This window comes from Dermacentor albipictus, chromosome 2 (genome assembly GCF_038994185.2).
Source record: "Dermacentor albipictus isolate Rhodes 1998 colony chromosome 2, USDA_Dalb.pri_finalv2, whole genome shotgun sequence".
Taxonomy (NCBI): Eukaryota; Metazoa; Arthropoda; class Arachnida; order Ixodida; family Ixodidae; genus Dermacentor; species Dermacentor albipictus.
The window spans coordinates 1,136,224-1,152,829 of NC_091822.1; the positions used below are offsets into that span (position 1 = coordinate 1,136,224).

General features: G+C 47.6%; 1 protein-coding gene across 3 annotated transcripts in view; it reads right to left on the reverse strand.

The window, feature by feature from the left end:
* The window catches only part of sea (mitochondrial citrate transporter scheggia), an 88,306-nt gene that overhangs the window by 64,581 nt on the left and 7,119 nt on the right, over window positions 1-16,606 (reverse strand). For all 3 annotated transcript variants that reach the window (XR_011511934.1, XM_070533403.1, XM_070533402.1), the window contains exon 4: window positions 13,446-13,669. Coding sequence is in view for 2 of the 3 variants with exons in the window: in XM_070533403.1 (XP_070389504.1) it covers window positions 13,446-13,669 (224 nt within the window). In the remaining variant the exon portion in view is untranslated. The remainder of the gene's footprint in view (window positions 1-13,445; window positions 13,670-16,606) is intronic.

The window sequence follows — 16,606 nt, forward strand, 5'->3', positions numbered from 1 at the left end:
TTTATTGTTGTGAATTGCCTTTTTATATGTTGGCGAAGGCAATGCAAACAGGGAACACAGAGGTCAGTAAAGATTTGGTATCGCTACTTCACTTACCTGATAATTCTGACAAGGAAGGGGACGTTGCGTCACAATTGACGAGTTAGTTGAAGCTGGAAATTTGACGCTGGTAGAGCAAAGGCTAAACAATCCTCTGGCAGAGCATCGGGCTTATGTGGAGGAAAGGAGCGATGACCACCTCATCTATTATATATGGCAGGGTATGTCACGAAGAAATTTTTTACTCGCAAGAAATGCGAGGACTGCCGCTCTCTTCTTTTGCAGAACTCTAGCGTCAGTAGTAGTCTCAAAATTCCCGAAATTTGTGGCAGGGGAGGATTGCTGTATCACTCCAAGTTGCTTTTCGAAGCACTAAAGAAACTTGAGGGAATGCATTTACAACCTTCTTCAGCAAAGAGGAGCTTTGCAGCGACAGCATAGTTGATGTCATGCTTTAAATTTGGCTATGTTATAGGCTGCAAAATTACATGCCGATGATTTCACATCAGCTCAGCAGTTATGCGTTTTAAAAGGTGTTACTCAGTGAAGAGAAGCCCGACGAAAAAAGAAACTGCAATTTAAAGTTAGCTATACTGTTCTTAGCAAGCTGGTGCGACATATGTACGCTGACCCTTCTTTCTCTTTTTCGTCTGAATGCACAACTTTTTCTGGTGCATTCAAAAACCTAATATCTTGTGAATATAATTAAAAATGAATCAAGTAATTTATTTGCGCATATTGATTCTGCTGTAGGTCTTCATTGTTTCGGTAGGAATGTACTTACACTGTTTTTCCGTGTTTTGGTATACTGTGTGTAGTTTTGCAGAGATCCCTTTTACTTGGCGTCTTTCCTACCTGTTTTATTCCTTCCATAGAAATGTAAGATGTCGGTGTGTCTCACACTTGCACATGAGCCTTACGTTCGGGAGCACTTCATGATGTAAAGAAAAAAAAATTCACGAATAAACTGTGCAAATGTAGTTGCGGGGGGCTTGGAAAACAGAAAGAAAGAACGAGGGACAAATGTTTATCGTGAAAGAAGGTAAATGCCAAGCAGGGAAACTCTTTGGCTTTGGGCTATGTACGTACATGTTGTTTTGCCTTCTCTTCTACAACAGCGGCTGAGGAACTAAGCGCTTGACGTTGGGTCGCGGATGCCACGGGCGTTTTTTTATGAATGCGAACCGCACAAGAAAATGTGTGCACCTGGAATCTGAGTTGGTTGAAATCAATTCGATGTCCTTCACTACGGCGTTACTTGCAGCCGACTTTTCCGTTCGAATAATTTCTGGTTACGTGGCAACGTGGCTCAAAACAAATTTAACGGCTTTATGCCACTATATATACTTCGCTGTGTGCAAAACCTTTGCTGTCAGGTTAATAAATGCGTTGAGCGTTGGGCTAATAATGGGCGCTGAGATGCACTAGGAGTGCACATACAATTCATCTCTTATATGAAGTGAGTTTCAAGGATACATCTTAACATCCGCCGAGCATTTGCACGTCTATTTGATTGCGAGAAAAAATGATTATCAAAATATCAGCATGCTGCGCTGGCGCTGCGCCGTCCGTTCCATACAGCCCATGTTCCTACAGCGCCATCTCGTGCTATCTACATGAAGCGCCTCAGCGGCGAGCGCTTCCTGAACACACTGCCCCTATTCTAGCACACTGCACCTGAATGCTTAGCTCGACCAAGATCAAACTGGCCTTTAAAACCAGCTCCATATCCACAGTTCAATGAGGAACCAGAACTTGACAGGCTACTTGTCTCTTTTCAAGTGCTAAATGAAGTTGACACGCAGATGGACTTAAAGAAGTTCAGTAAATTGTAAAACTTCCTGCGAGCCATTACATGGACATTTTGATTTGGGGATTGATGCAGTCAACTGTTGCGGCTCTACCATGTTCAACACAACTCAGGCCCACATTAGCTACACGTGTACACTCCCTTGATCCAGACCCACCAGATCCAGGCAGTAAGTGATCATGAAACTTCAAGTGCTCAGGCTACTCAGCAAGCAAGTGCAGTAACACCAGGAGCTTGTCAACCACCTGTGGACCCAATGGAAGAGAAACTATTGGGGGCGAGAACTTATGGAGTCGCCATCTGTCAGAAGCGCCTCCCTTGCGTAGTACGAGGGATCGCGCGGCACGCTCCTCATAGGTTTCACTTATGGTGCTCAATAAAAACACCGTGCAGCAGCCTTTCTGGACATTTATGTAAGTACTCTCAAAACGAGGGAAGTTTTTGACTGTCGATATAATAACATTGGGCAAACTGAAAGCACAGAATCGTTTACAGATGCTATCTCTTTACCGAATACATACAGTGAACACCACTGCGCGCGATCACCCCGATGGAGTCTCCCGAACTGGCTTCTTACATGAAAGGTAGGCAAACGCTGAGAGTAAACTATGCGAAATATGTTCTCATTGTGGGTTGTCCATATAATCAAACAGAGCATAACAGAATGAAGCCTCACTGCAGCGATGGCATGCGTTCAAAGCGACTGACTGCGTGTCTGCATGCATGTCCGCGCACAATGTTTTGCTTTTGTTGTGAGCGCGTTTTCGTACCGTGCCGTGAGCTTTAGGCCGCAGCATATGAGCATTTGACAGTACACAAGCAACCATTGTTGCGTGGAGCTATCAGAACTGTTCAAAAATAATTTTGTTATAGTGACTTCGATGCCTAGCTACGGCAACTGTGATGTGCCGTTGCGACAATTCAATCCTTTTTGTCTTCTATATTCTTGGACATTTCAATATTATTTCTCAAGTTGCGTTGCACTGCATGTTTATCGGTCTTCTCAGCGTGCGATTTCCCTCTGCTTCTTTTTCGTAATTCAGCGCATTAATTCATAACACAAACATGACCATATCCCATGCCTTTTTTTAATGTGCATCCTACCGCTCCCTTTCCGTTCCAGTGAACTTGCCAGTATCTAGCATCAACAAGTTCATAGACCAAAGGGTCATGAAATTAGCTGGGCAGCGGGTGCAGGCGAGCGTCTCAGTGCGCATTTTCTGCTACTCGTCAAACATTGCAGTTCCGGCGCAGTAGCAAAAATCTTCCTCGCGTCTGTGCTTGCTGCATATCCAAGTTAGAACCGTTAAACAGCCACCGGCTACAAGTTTCGCGAGCCAAGCTTCATGCAGCTCCTTGTCCTGTGGCTATGTGTGAATAAGGCTCACACCGGGCTCCGTTGCGTACGTCCAGCACCGCAGCACCGTGCAGTAGCCTACCATGCTGCATGCCGCCAAAGACAGCCATTACATATTATAGTACTTTCAACTGCAGAAGGGCAATGGATTGGGCGAGTTGGTGTTCCATGGTAACATTAAAATTCAAGCAGCACTAGACGACAGGACCAGAGAGAGGAGGAGACAAACAGGGCGCTGAACTTGCAACTGATTTATTTGAAGTAAGAAATCAACTTATACGTACAAAACTGGGCACGCATGCGCACAGTCATACATCGATGATCAGATACAAACTCTGGACAGTAAACATACGCACGTGATGTACCTGCCTTGCAATCTACCCTTTATGCAGCAATGCCATTTCTTTCGCTTACAAGATTAAAGATGTTTTGCTAATGCAACTATTAGATTTTCTGATGATATGGAATGCTTCAGCAACTTCTCTGGTAGTGTTGTCACTATGAAAAAATAACAATTGTGTATCGTCAAAGAAAGGTACGCATTTACAAATACTGCAATGCTTTGCCAGGTTAGTGTCTTTTTTGTCCAATGAATTGGCATGCTCCATTGAATTGGAGCATGCCAATTGAGCATGCTCAATGAATTGGTATGCTCGCCCCCAATACTTCCTCGAGCTGCGTGCACTCTAGTTCTACCTGTTACGTCCTTGTAGCAGTCCACAAGCAGAATGGTTAGTTATCATCCAGAACAATGTTTTTGGGCCATGAATGTGTCAGGGACTTCTTGTGTACCGGTGGACGTGATGGGGGAGCGCTTGTAGCGACAGGGTGATGGGGTCAAAGGTTCATTTTCTTTTCAATGAAAAAAATTAGCAACAAATATTGTGGCGTTTTTTTTTTTGTTGTTATCTTGTGCAGATTGGTGCCTCAGTTCTGGGAGCAGGTCCCAGAACCGTGAATGAGTTGAGGCTAAACTGGCAATTAAACACGCAATTAAAAAAAATTCTTAGGGGTGTGCAAATATTAAAATTTTTAACATTCAATTCAAACATAATATAGAGTAATGATGTGCACATGCACTTATTAGCAAGTTGGGTTAATTTGATATGCTGGAACACTGCAATTACATTGTCAATGTTACAAAACTAGACTAGCAAGCCATTAAACTAAAACATTGTGCATTTGGCTCGCGTTAACTTGGAAAATTGAGCAGAAGTTAGATTATGGGGCTTTATGTGCCAAAACCACTTTCCGATTATGAGGCACGCTGTAGTGGGGAATTCCAGAAATTTCGACCACTTGGGGATCTTTAACGTGCACTTAAATCTAAGTACACGGGTCTTTTCGCATTTTGCCTCCATCGAAATATGGCCGCCGTTGCTGGGATTTGATCCTGCGACCTCGTGCTCAGCAGCCCAACACCATAGCCAATGAGCAACCACAGCGGGTGGAAAATTGAATAATTCCGACTAGCTGTCCTCGCCAACTTGTGCATTAATATACCGCATCAAATGCCCGTAAACTTGGAGGCATTTGACCCTGTGCCAGTCGTCCCTCAATGCACTTGCTTTAAAGGAATAAACTCGAAATTAAGACTAACACTCACAAAAAGAAAAAGCAAACCCCTGCTCCTCGCTACTGAGAGGCTGGCTTTTCCACACAGTTTAGACGCTTAGTAGCGAAGTGTGCTTTACAGGCAAAATCTCACCAGCAGAACGAAATTATCACAAAATTCAATAACCTATTTAACAACACCTGCAGATGGGCTCCATGGTGCATTGCAGATAGGTGGAAAATAAGCACACAGGAAGACACACAAACAGCTGAACAAGTCACAGGACAGGCGCTAACCTTGTGTTCTGTGACAGGACGGCTGTTCGTGTGTGTCTTCCCGTGCACTTATTTTCCGTCGAACTGCAGTATATCACAACAATATCCTTAGATTAGATAGAACCAAATGCTAAGAGCCATGTTTGCTCCCACACAGCCAGCAACATATTGACACACGTACTTATCTTTATCGGGCGACCACGTTTCGCCACCTAACAAATGTTATCGCACAGCGCGGGACGCGCCTGCATGCATCCGAAGTTTCTGGAAAGTTATCGATGCTTCTATCCGGTTGTCTGTTGTCGCCGAACCTTCTGCTATCAGATTTCATCGCGTGACGCGAATGGTGTAGAACTTTGTGGAAGGCATGCGGGTCCCAACGATTAGTCTGGAACATTCGACGACTGTTGTATAAAAGCCGACGCGCTTGACCCGCTCATCAGATTTTCGACGATCGCCTACTGTGTTCGCCGCTATCGTTGTGCTATAAGTGTAGCCTGTTTTGTGGGCACAGGTTCGCCCAATAAAAGTTAGTTTTGTTGTTCACACTATTGCTACTGCGTTATTCAACGTCACCACCACGTGACATCTGGTGGAGGTGCTTTACGTTCATGTACAGGACGCCCCCGACAAGCCGTAATTCAAGCCCGGACCGCAAAGACAACACCAGCACCGTCCCGGAACGTCGAGCAAGCCGCCGGCTACAGCAGCTGCCCCCGGAACACGGAATTCTACCAGAGACGACCAAGAAGAGCGTCAGAGAAGTTCATCCAGAGACGACCAAGAATACAGCCCCAATGGCAGCCGGAGCAGCCCCAATAGTTCTGCAGCAGCCCAGGTAGCCACCGACGTTCCGCAGTTCCACATTTGAGGACCCGGAAAGCTGGCTGGAGACGTATGAGAGGGTCGCTAAGTTTAAGAGTTGGGACAGCGACGACAAGCTGCGGCATGTCTATTTCGCATTGGAAGACGCCGCCAGGACGTGGTTTGAGAATCGGGAAGCCACCTTAACGACGTGGGACCTGTTCCGAAGCGGCTTCTTGCAAACGTTTACAAGCGTCGTGCGAAAAGAGCGAGCCCAAGCTCTACTAGAAACCCGAGTGCAGCTGCCAAACGAGACGATCGCGATCTTCACGGAGGAGATGACCCGTCTTTTCCGGCACGCCGACCCGGAAATGTCAGAGGAGAAAAAAGTTCGCTTCCTGATGCGGGGCGTCAAGCAAGAACTTTTCGCCGGACTTTTTCGTAACCCACCGAAGACTGTGGCTGAGTTTTCTGCAGAGGCATCGATGATCGAGAAAACTCTGGAGATGCGCACCCGGCAATATAACCGCCAGGGGCACACGCCGCAGTATGCCATCCAAGGACTGGGTTCGGACGACCTTCAAGAGACCATCAGGGCCATTGTGCGCGAAGAACTGCGCAAGGTCCTGCCTTCGTCGCAGCCTCAAGTAGCTTCCATCGGTGACATCGTGAAAGATGAGGTTCAGCGATCGCTTGGGGTTCCTGAGGTGCAACCTCAATTACCGCAGCCCCAGCCAGAAGCGATGACCTACGCCGCCGTCGCACGCCGTCAAGGTCCCCCTCCGCGACCACGCCAGGGCCCTGCAACGACGCAATTCCGTCGTCTGCCGCTGCCGCCGCCAGCACGCCCACCCGTCGCCCAGTGCACCTACACGAGGAAGACGGACATTTGGCGAGCCCCCGACCACTGCCCGCTCTGCTATCACTGCGGAGAAGCCGGCCATGTGTATCGCCGATGCCCATACCGGGAGATGGGACTGCGAGGTTTCGCCGTCAACGCTTCGCGCCCACAGCAAGGTGAATGCCCTTTCAAGGTGAATGCCCTTTCGACGCGAGAACGCGAAGCTATAAGACAACAAGTCGACGAAATGCTACGCGACGACATCATCCAGCCGTCGAAAAGCCCGTGGGCGTCTCCAGTTGTTTTAGTGAAGAAAAAGGACGGAACCCTACGTTTCTGTGTCGATTATCAACTGAACAAAATCACGAAGAAAGACGTATACCCCCTCCCACGGATAGACGACGCATTGGATCGGCTCTGCAATGCTAAATACTTCTCATCGATGGACCTCAAATCTGGCTACTGGCAAATAGAAGCCGACGAAAGGGATCGCGAAAAGACCGCCTTCATCACACCAGACGGCCTCTTTGAGTTCAAGGTTATGCCATTTGGACTGTGCTCGGCGCCTGCAACGTTCCAGCGCGTGATGGACATGGTTTTAGCAGGATTGAAGTGGCAGACCTGTCTCGTTTACTTGGATGACGTCGTTGTATTCGCCGGAAATTTCGACGAACACCTTAGGCGGCTTGCCACAGTACTAGAGGCCATCAAGTCATCAGGGCTCACTCTGAAGCGAGAAAAGTGCCGCTTCGCTTACGATGAGCTTCTGTTCCTAGGCCACGTCATCAGCAAGTCTGGAGTCCGCCCTGACCCGCAGAAGACAGCTGCCATCGCAAAGTTCCCGCAGCCCACCGACAAGAAGGCAGTGCGTAGATTTCTTGGCATGTGTGCCTACTACAGGCGATTTGTCAAGGACTTTTCGCGCATCGCTGAGCCGCTGACACAGCTAACTAAATGTGACGTCGAGTTCAAGTGGGAAACGCCGCAGGCCAACGCATTTGAAGAACTAAAACGACGTATGCAGTAGCCGCCCGTACTTGCGCACTTCGACGAGCACACCGATACCGAAATCCACACTGACGCCAGTAGCCTAGGCCTCGGTGCCGTCCTAGTCCAGAGAAAAGATGGACATGAACACGTGATAGCTTACGCTAGCCGGTCGTTGTCAAAAGCGGAAGGCAATTATTCTACAACCGAAAAGGAATGCCTCGCCATCATTTGGGCTACAGCGAAATTTCGCCCTTACCTATATGGCAGGCCATTCAAAGTGGTCAGCGACCATCACGCGTTATGTTGGCTAGCTAACTTAAAGGACCCTTCAGGACGGCTGGCACGGTGGAGCCTCAGACTACAAGAATACGACATCACTGTAACATACAAGTCGGGCCGAAAACACTCAGATGCCGATTGCTTATCGCGCGCCCCCATTGACCCACCGCCGCAAGACGACGAGGACGACGACGCCTTCCTTGGAATGATAAGCGCGGAAGACTTCGCCGAACAGCAACGAGGAGACCCGGAGCTAAAAGCCCTAGTCGTGTACTTGGAAGGGCACACCGACGTTGTCCTTAGGGCATTTAAGCGTGGATTGTCTTCGTTCACGCTACAAAGCAACCTGCTCGTGAAGAAGAACTTCTCACCAGTCCGCGCCAGCTACCTTCTTGTTGTACCGTCAGCGCTGCGTCCAGAAATACTGCACGCCCTAAACGACGATCCAACCGCTGGGCACCTCGGATTCTCCCGGACACTCTCGAGAATACAGGAAAGGTATTACTGGCCGCGTCTGACTGCCGACGTCGCCCATTACGTCAAGACATGCCGAGAGTGTCAGCGACGCAAGACACCACCGACAAGGCCAGAAGGTTTACTACAGCCGATCGAACCTCCTTGCTGACCATTCCAGCAGATTGGGATGGATTTGTTGGGGCCGTTTCCGATGTCAACATCCGGGAATAAGTGGATCGTTGTGGTGACGGACTATCTCGCCCGCTTTGCTGAAACTAAAGCTCTACCAAAAGGCAGCGCAGCCGAAGTGGCGAAATTTTTCGTCGAGAACATCCTGCTGCGACATGGTGCCCCAGAAGTGCTCATCACCGACAGAGGAACGGCTTTTACAGCGGAGCTCACCCAAGCCATACTGAAATACAGTCAAACAAGGCACAGGAGGACAACGGCCTACCATCCGCAGACAAATGGTCTTACGGAGCGGCTGAATAAGACCCTCGCCGACATGCTGGCGATGTACGTCGACGTTGAACACAAGACCTGGGATGCCGTCCTGCCGTACGTAACATTCTCTTACAACACGGCGGTGCAAGAAACAGCACTGATCACGCCGTTCAAGCTGGTCTACGGCAGGAACCCGACGACGACGCTCGACGCCACGCTGCCCCATGTCACTGACGAAGAGAATGTTGACGTCGCTAGCTATCTCCAGCGCGCCGAAGAAGCCCGACAGCTCGCCCGCCTGCGAATCAAGAGCCAGCAGAGGACCGACAGCCGACACTACAACCACCGACGACGCTTCGTCGGGTACCAACCTGGCGACCGTGTTTGGGTCTGGACCCTGATACGCCGACGAGGACTCAGTGAGAAACTATTCCGACGCTATTTCGGACCCTACAAGGTCATCCGACGTATTGGCGCTCTGGACTATGAGGTCGTGCCAGACGGCATTTTGCATTCACAGCGGCGCCGCGCGCGATCTGAAGTGGTCCACGTGGCGAGTCTGAAACCCTTTTACGCACGCTGACGAACTTCCTTATTTTGTTTTGTTGTTTTCTTCGCTACGGGTGTTTTCTTTACTTTCGTTTGTATGCAGCATCGGGTCAATGCTTTTTAAGAGGGGGGTATTGACACGCGTACTTATCTTTATCGGGCGACCACGTTTCTCCACCTAACAAATGTTATCGCACAGCGCGGGACGCGCCTGCATGCATCCGAAGTTTCTGGAAAGTTATCGATGCTTCCATCCGGTTGTCTGTTGTCGCCGAACCTTCTGCTATCAGATTTCATCGCGTGACGCGAATGGTGTAGAACTTTGTGGAAGACACGCGGGTCCCAACGATTAGTCTGGAACATTCGACGACTTGTATAAAAGCCGACGCGCTTGACCCGCTGATCAGATTTTCGCCGATCGCCGACTGTGTTCGCCGCTATCGTTGTGCTATAAGTGTAGCCTGTTTTGTGGGCACAGGTTCGCCCAATAAAAGTTAGTTTTGTTGTTCACAGTATTACTACTGTGTTATTCAACGTCACCACCACGTGACAATATTCGATTTGATTCGAATGTTCGTGTCCAACCAAATATCTTTTTTTTTTAGACGAATTGAAGTTCAAAATTTTTCCCTTTTTTTTTTGTGCGGCCTTGGGTTTCGCAGACACCCCAAAATAGCTTCGCGTACCCCCTGGGGTCTGCGGACCCCCATTTGAGAACCACTGATCCGGAAGGCTAACACCTCTATAACTTCGCCATGCAACAACCCATAGAAGTCTTCCCTATCAAGATTGAGCAATACCAGCCTTCTGTAACTCCTGTAGCCTTCCCCAGTAGTTTCACAGCAGTACCGAGGTATGGGAGTATGTAGAAAAAGAATAAACATGCGCAGGCAGGCACTGTGAGAGAAAAGAGGTGGTAACGAGGAGCAGTTCATGGTTGGTCTGGTTCTTTCACTTTGGTCCTAAGGTTTCTTACACAGCTAACAGGGATAGGCGGGCTAGTTGGTGGTCGATATTGGAATGCATCATGTAACCGCAGAAAAACAAGGGACAAAGAAGGAACACACAAGACAGGCGCGGAACTTCAACTAAGATTTACTCCGGGAAATCCCACATTTATACAAGTATCATAATCACACTTGCTATGCATCAGACAGTCATCACTCGACGTTGGCATGCGGGCGTGAGTGCCACAAATTTGCTTGTAAATTTTTGAACTTTTTATCGCTCAATGACACTGAAGAGCTGCTTACGCAGATGCCAGATTGCATTTTTATACAGTAAGCTTCATAAATTTCTCGGCTCAGTTGTGACGCAAACATCTTCAAGACTTTAGTGTTGCGGAACCTAGGCGTGCAATTACGACAGTGGCGACAATGGTCAGCCAGTTTGCCACCCCCTGCCAATCCTACTCCTGCGCGGTGCTCCTGCAGTTTGACGTTTAGACACCGTCCCGTCTGCCCTATGTAGCTATTGCCATAAGGGAGAGGTATCTGGTACACTACCCCAATTCTGCATGGAACGAACCTGTCGACGTGCTTGATACCACATTCATTTCTTTTGTTCTTTCCCCCAGCCCGCCAGTTTTTTGGGCACTGTGAAAACCACCGGTACTTCACATTTTTCAGCCACCTTTTTGAGGCGGTGGGAGATTCGGTGGTTATACGGGATGGCAACAGGTCTACGACGTTGCGGCTCTACGCTTGGGCGGAGCTCTGATGGGCCCCGCGCTTCCTTGTCAAGGGTTTCTAGCACCGAGGTGACCATATCATACTGAAATCCTGCGCTATGCAGTCTTTGCAACTGTAAGAACACGCTATGTTGCATTTCATGCTGGCAGGACTTATCAAGAGCAGCACGCAGGCAGTTTTTTGCAATTCCCCCTTTTTACAAGCTTCGAATGAGCAGACTGGTAGTTTAAAATACCTTTTTTTGATCGAGGCTGATACCTCCAGCACGCATGGGATCCAGCAATAATAATGAAAATGTCCAGGAACTGCAGGCATCCATGTGAAGGCAACTCAAAGGTGAAACTCAACCGAAACGTGCTTTCTCGGAAAATTTCAAGAACACGATTTACTGCAGTTGAACCGCCTCCCTCCCCAACCCCTTTAAAAAAAAAATGGCATAATCGTCAACGTATCTAAAAATCTTAGCCGAGCAGGCTGTGTCAAGGCGTTCAGCAATTCGCTTGTCACAATATGATAAAAATATGTGACTTAGTGAAGGGGCAATACAGGAACCAATGCACACTCCGCGCTTTTGGACGAAGTTCTTTCCTTCGAAATTAACGATGGTCGATGCCAGATAAAAATGAATTTCTAAAATGTCGTCCACACTTTAGCCACATGCGTTCTGAAAGGCCACAGGGCCGTAGTCATCAATGGAATCTCTAATAGCGCATAGCAATATATCTTGTGGAATGGAATAAAATAGGTCAATGACGTCAATGGAAAACGAAAACCATGGTTCCCTCGAGCCTTCATGATCATGAAGAAATGCAATAAGCTCCTCAGAATTCCTTATCATGAACGGGTCCTCAAATCTGAGCAAGCGCAAGTGTTTGCGTACTTGCGTTTCACGAAATGGCAATAATGTTACCTAGAACGTGTGCGCATCACCACTAGTAGGTCGCGTATGTTGTCTCAAGCAAGAAAACAAGCGCGTAGGCGCCAACATGCGATGAGTGATTCCATTTTCCAGGGGCACGCATCCTAGCTATTGAAGCAGATGATGGCTTGTACGCAGCAGATGACGGAAGCGAGAATACTTTTCGACGGAATAATCATACGCTTTGAGATAGCTGCTTTATTTTTAGTGCGGAGGAAAACTGTTTTGCTTTACCGATAACGCTATATTCAGTGCCTTCATTTCAGTTTCTTAGGCGAACCGTCAAGTTGGCATCACATTACGTAAGTAAAACGGGGCCACCAGCGCCATTTTGTTTGCGTCGCGCCTACGTCACGCATCGAAAATGACGGAATGTCCAGAATAGCGCCCTTTGTCTGTTTTGCGCTGTTGATTTCCGAAGCTTAAGCATTCTTCAAGTTTTTTTTTAGGGAGTTTTAAAGGCTCTTGAATTTCCTTTACAAAATCCAGGGGTTATCAAAGATTTCAAGGAGGCATACGAACCCTGCCTGTGAGCGATTACTGCTCTTAACAACTGTATCTTCTAGCAGCTGGCTGGAAAAAAGCTATCGAAGAAAAAGGGCCCCAGTTCTAAACAAAAAGAGGCGCATTTTTTCCTTGGAACATCATATTACACAATTTTATTGTATTTACTTGATTCTAAGCACCCCCTCTTTTTCATGATCACGATGCCCAAAGTGAGGGGAGGTGCTTAGATTAGAAAAATCTAGAATGACGCCCCTCCCTCTTTTCGCTGTGACATCACAACGAGATGGGTGCAAGAAATAACATTTTATTTTGAAAACATTCAAAAGAAAAATCGGTGCAGACAATGAACCCACTGCTTGTGTCGGATGCTCAGTTACTATCACTGCCACTCGAGTTCGTCACACTGCCTGAACAGCCGCTCTCGGTATCCCACAGCAGGTCGTCTTCCATTCTGTCGAAGTGGTTTGTGATTGAGCACTTCTTAAATGATTTGACCACAACGTCCACTTGGACCCGCTTCCAAGCGTCCAAAATCCGCTTTGCAGTGGTTGATGGAGATGCTTTCTGCAGCTTTCGCCGTACAGCCGTACAGTCCGGCTGTACGGCGTAATCGCACTGCAGACGCCATGCCACCTCGGGACTCCGACGGCTCCGGCTTGATGACAGAGTGAGCAAGCGCGCTTGGTGGCCTTGGCTACCCGCTCTTCCTAACGAATGGGGGGGTGCTTAGATTCGCATGCAAACTTTTTTCTCAATTGTTTCGCAAAAATAGAGGGGGGGCGCTTAGAATCGCGAAAATACGGTATATTTACCCGATGATGATGACACTACAGTGATCCTTACTAAGGAGTTACTAGGTGATGGCAACACCATGCGGTGCAGCTGCAAATGTAGCTGGCTTTAAAACTATCGCTATAGAGTGGACTCACCCTCGGTGCGGATAATCTCACGTACACCATGGAAGAAGCCCTTGTACTTTGGGTTGGGGGAGGCCTGGTCATTGATGAACTTCACCTTGACAGTCTCCATGGGCGTGACAGCCAGGATCGCCTCAGAGACGCCTGCACCCAGCCCACACAGCAGCCGCATGTGCGGAGAGAGGTTGCCTCGTGAGTCAACACTACGCTTCTTCAGGGCCTCAAATGCCCCAAACCTGCACATAATTTGCGATGTGTCGGCACAGTGAGCTTGCCAACCCAGTATGCAAGTAGCGTTCCAAAATAGAGATTTCTCTCTAAATACAAGTGATCTAAACACATAAATGCTTTGCATTGAAAGACTTGCTTATCCTCGGAAACCAACTTAATTTGCACCAGATGCAATATACCACTGGAAATACTAAAGACTCCTTGGACAGCCGCATAATGCGTATTTTCATGCAAACCTTTTCGCATTTAGCAGGAAACCTGCAGTGAACAATGATCAAGTCATACATAACTGTTTACTAACTACAAGTAGTGCACACTGCAGTACATTTACGAGCTACTGATGGGTGCTTGTATATATAACAAATCCAAAAAGTTTCAATGGCAACAACATTGGTCTATCTTCGCTGATGTGTTTAAAGCTGCTGTCTCAGTAACAACCTGAATAGTCACCTTCCAAAGAAAACCAAATTAAGTTTGAGGGTATTGCACACGCCAAAAACAAAACTTGATAAGGAAGGCAGTAATGGGGCACCCAAATTAATTAGGGCTATCTGGGGTTCTTTAATGTGCACCTGAATCTGAGTATGTGAGCGGTTTTGCATTTCACACCATGAAAATGCAGCCGCCACAGCCAGCCCATGGAGACAGATTTAAGATTCCTTTGAGAACCTAACAGAAGACATTCTCTCGGCCTTGAAATTTATTGTTGAAAAACATTATGCCCCATCATCGGCAAAAAGAAGTTGTTACTGGTGTCGGCATGGTGGTGTTTGCTTTGTGTGCTGTGTCGAGGTTCCGGTGATCCAACGCGGCATACAGAAACATCACTTCAAGTGTCTAATGGCGCTGACAGTGCCCACGCAGACTGCGCTTGGGAATGCCGGCAAGCGGGTGAGGCTAAGCTTAGGATTTGTCGCCTTCCAATGTGCTTGCTACCGACGCGGAAAATGTTCTGCCGAGACTTGCGCAATGGTTACATTGCGATTCCGGACACCGTCTCATTTGACAGTTTCACAGGTGCTGACACTGCTGTACTGACATGCGCAGAACATTCGTCAGGTTTCTGCTGGACCGCCGGACGATGACCGAGTCGCAAGATGACGCACCATGTGCTATGGCTTCCGTCGCATGCCGAGTGTGTATTAGCAGTGACTGTGCTTTCAGCCGCCTATAGTGACTGTACGACCGCCTCCGAGATTCAGGCTTATTTGATTGCGCGTAAACAGAACAGCATGCAACGGCGCATTCACGATTTCTTTAAGCCTACTGCCGAGCCCGAATAAGTGCGTGAAAATAAAGGGTTTTTTTTTCCCCCTTAATCTGCTTTTTGGACAGCTGTTTATTCGGACATTTTCGCAGTCCCCGTGAGGTCCGAATAAACGGTCGGCGACTGTAGCTTCTTCCTGTTTGGCTTGGGGTCAGCAGAATGCGCGGATGTTTTGCGCGCTCACCAGCACGCTTCGTGGGACCATCCTGCTGAAGGCTTCAGCACGGGACACCGGGATGGATGAACACGATTGTTTGAAGGCGCCACCATTCGTGTAGCTGTACACGCAAACAATTAGGCGTTGGTGTCCAGCATGGGGGTGAACATATTCGCTCAATATCCTGTTGTGGCGAGTCGGACTTCCTTGATTCGTCAGCACCCACTGGCATGTTCTATTAATAGTAATTCAGCTGGCTAGACTGGAGTATAAAAGACATGACAAATGCCTCTTTGGTTGTTTGTACTACTGCGCTGTCGTTCCTTTGTCTCAAAAGCATGTTAGAGACCCCACAACCATTTTAGATGTTGCCACAATTACGATTACCCCTGTCACATCACACTGGCCTTTGGCACCTTCACCACTGTCTTCTTTCACATCCGACTTGTACGATTCATGTGGTTCGTAGTTTTGTCCGATTTGCAAGAACAGTGCACCTTCTTAGCTGAACGTTGATTGTCCAACCAAACCAGCATATCCTCACAACTTGCACAGTAGGAACACTAGTGCACGTTTCCACGCCATTCCAGAAGGCCGAACCAGCTGTGCAAGACGCTGCCACCACTCCAAGCCAATTAAGCATTTACAGCCAAGCACATTGTTGGCGTCCGAGAGATGCACTTTTAGAAATGCAAAACTAACGGCAGTTGCCAATTTATGCGATGCTTGAACATTGAAAATGACAATGCGACAATTTGACCACAGCAGTCTGTAAGTGACGCTCACCTTAGAGATGTCGAATCTTGCAACGGGACTAAAACCAGTTCACCCTTCTTTTACTTTTACTTTGCATTGACCAGATCAATTTTCTAAACGTTCAGTCAGTTTCAGTGTAAAGAAACAGCATCATGTGTTTCACTGCGTGTCGCTTTACTGTAAACATTCAAGGAGACCACAAGTTACCTACCGCAAGTTAGCAGTGAAACTCCTTTTAATAACAGGCCCTTAAGTGTAATAATTAAAAAAAAACTTCAGAACACTTTAGTTCACCCATTTGTCAGGAGTATAAGCTACTTTGAGAGCTGATGTGACCTTGGTGGCATGGTTGTGTGGTTCAGTGAACAAGGGATTAAAAAAATCTCTGCTCGAGGCATGGAGTTTCAGCTGCTTTTGCATGGAGGAATTCGTGCCATTTCTGTCATATCACAGCATCAAGTACAAATGCAAAAGACATGGAAGCGATTTCAGAGACATATGGCACTTGTAGTAGGGACATTGCTGTACTTGCTTAAAAGCACATATAAGACTTGACTGTTCATGGCTAATCCCTAGCCAATGTTCAAAGTTATGCAATGACTTAAGGTCAGTTCACTAACATGTTCAGGTGAATGCTACAATGGTACTTCCATGGCTCTATTTAACTGACTTAATTTTCTAGAACCTTTCGTAACATGAACAGGTTGTGGATTTCGAGAAGTTTGTCACTCCCATCGCAGACAACCTCAGGCACACAATTAG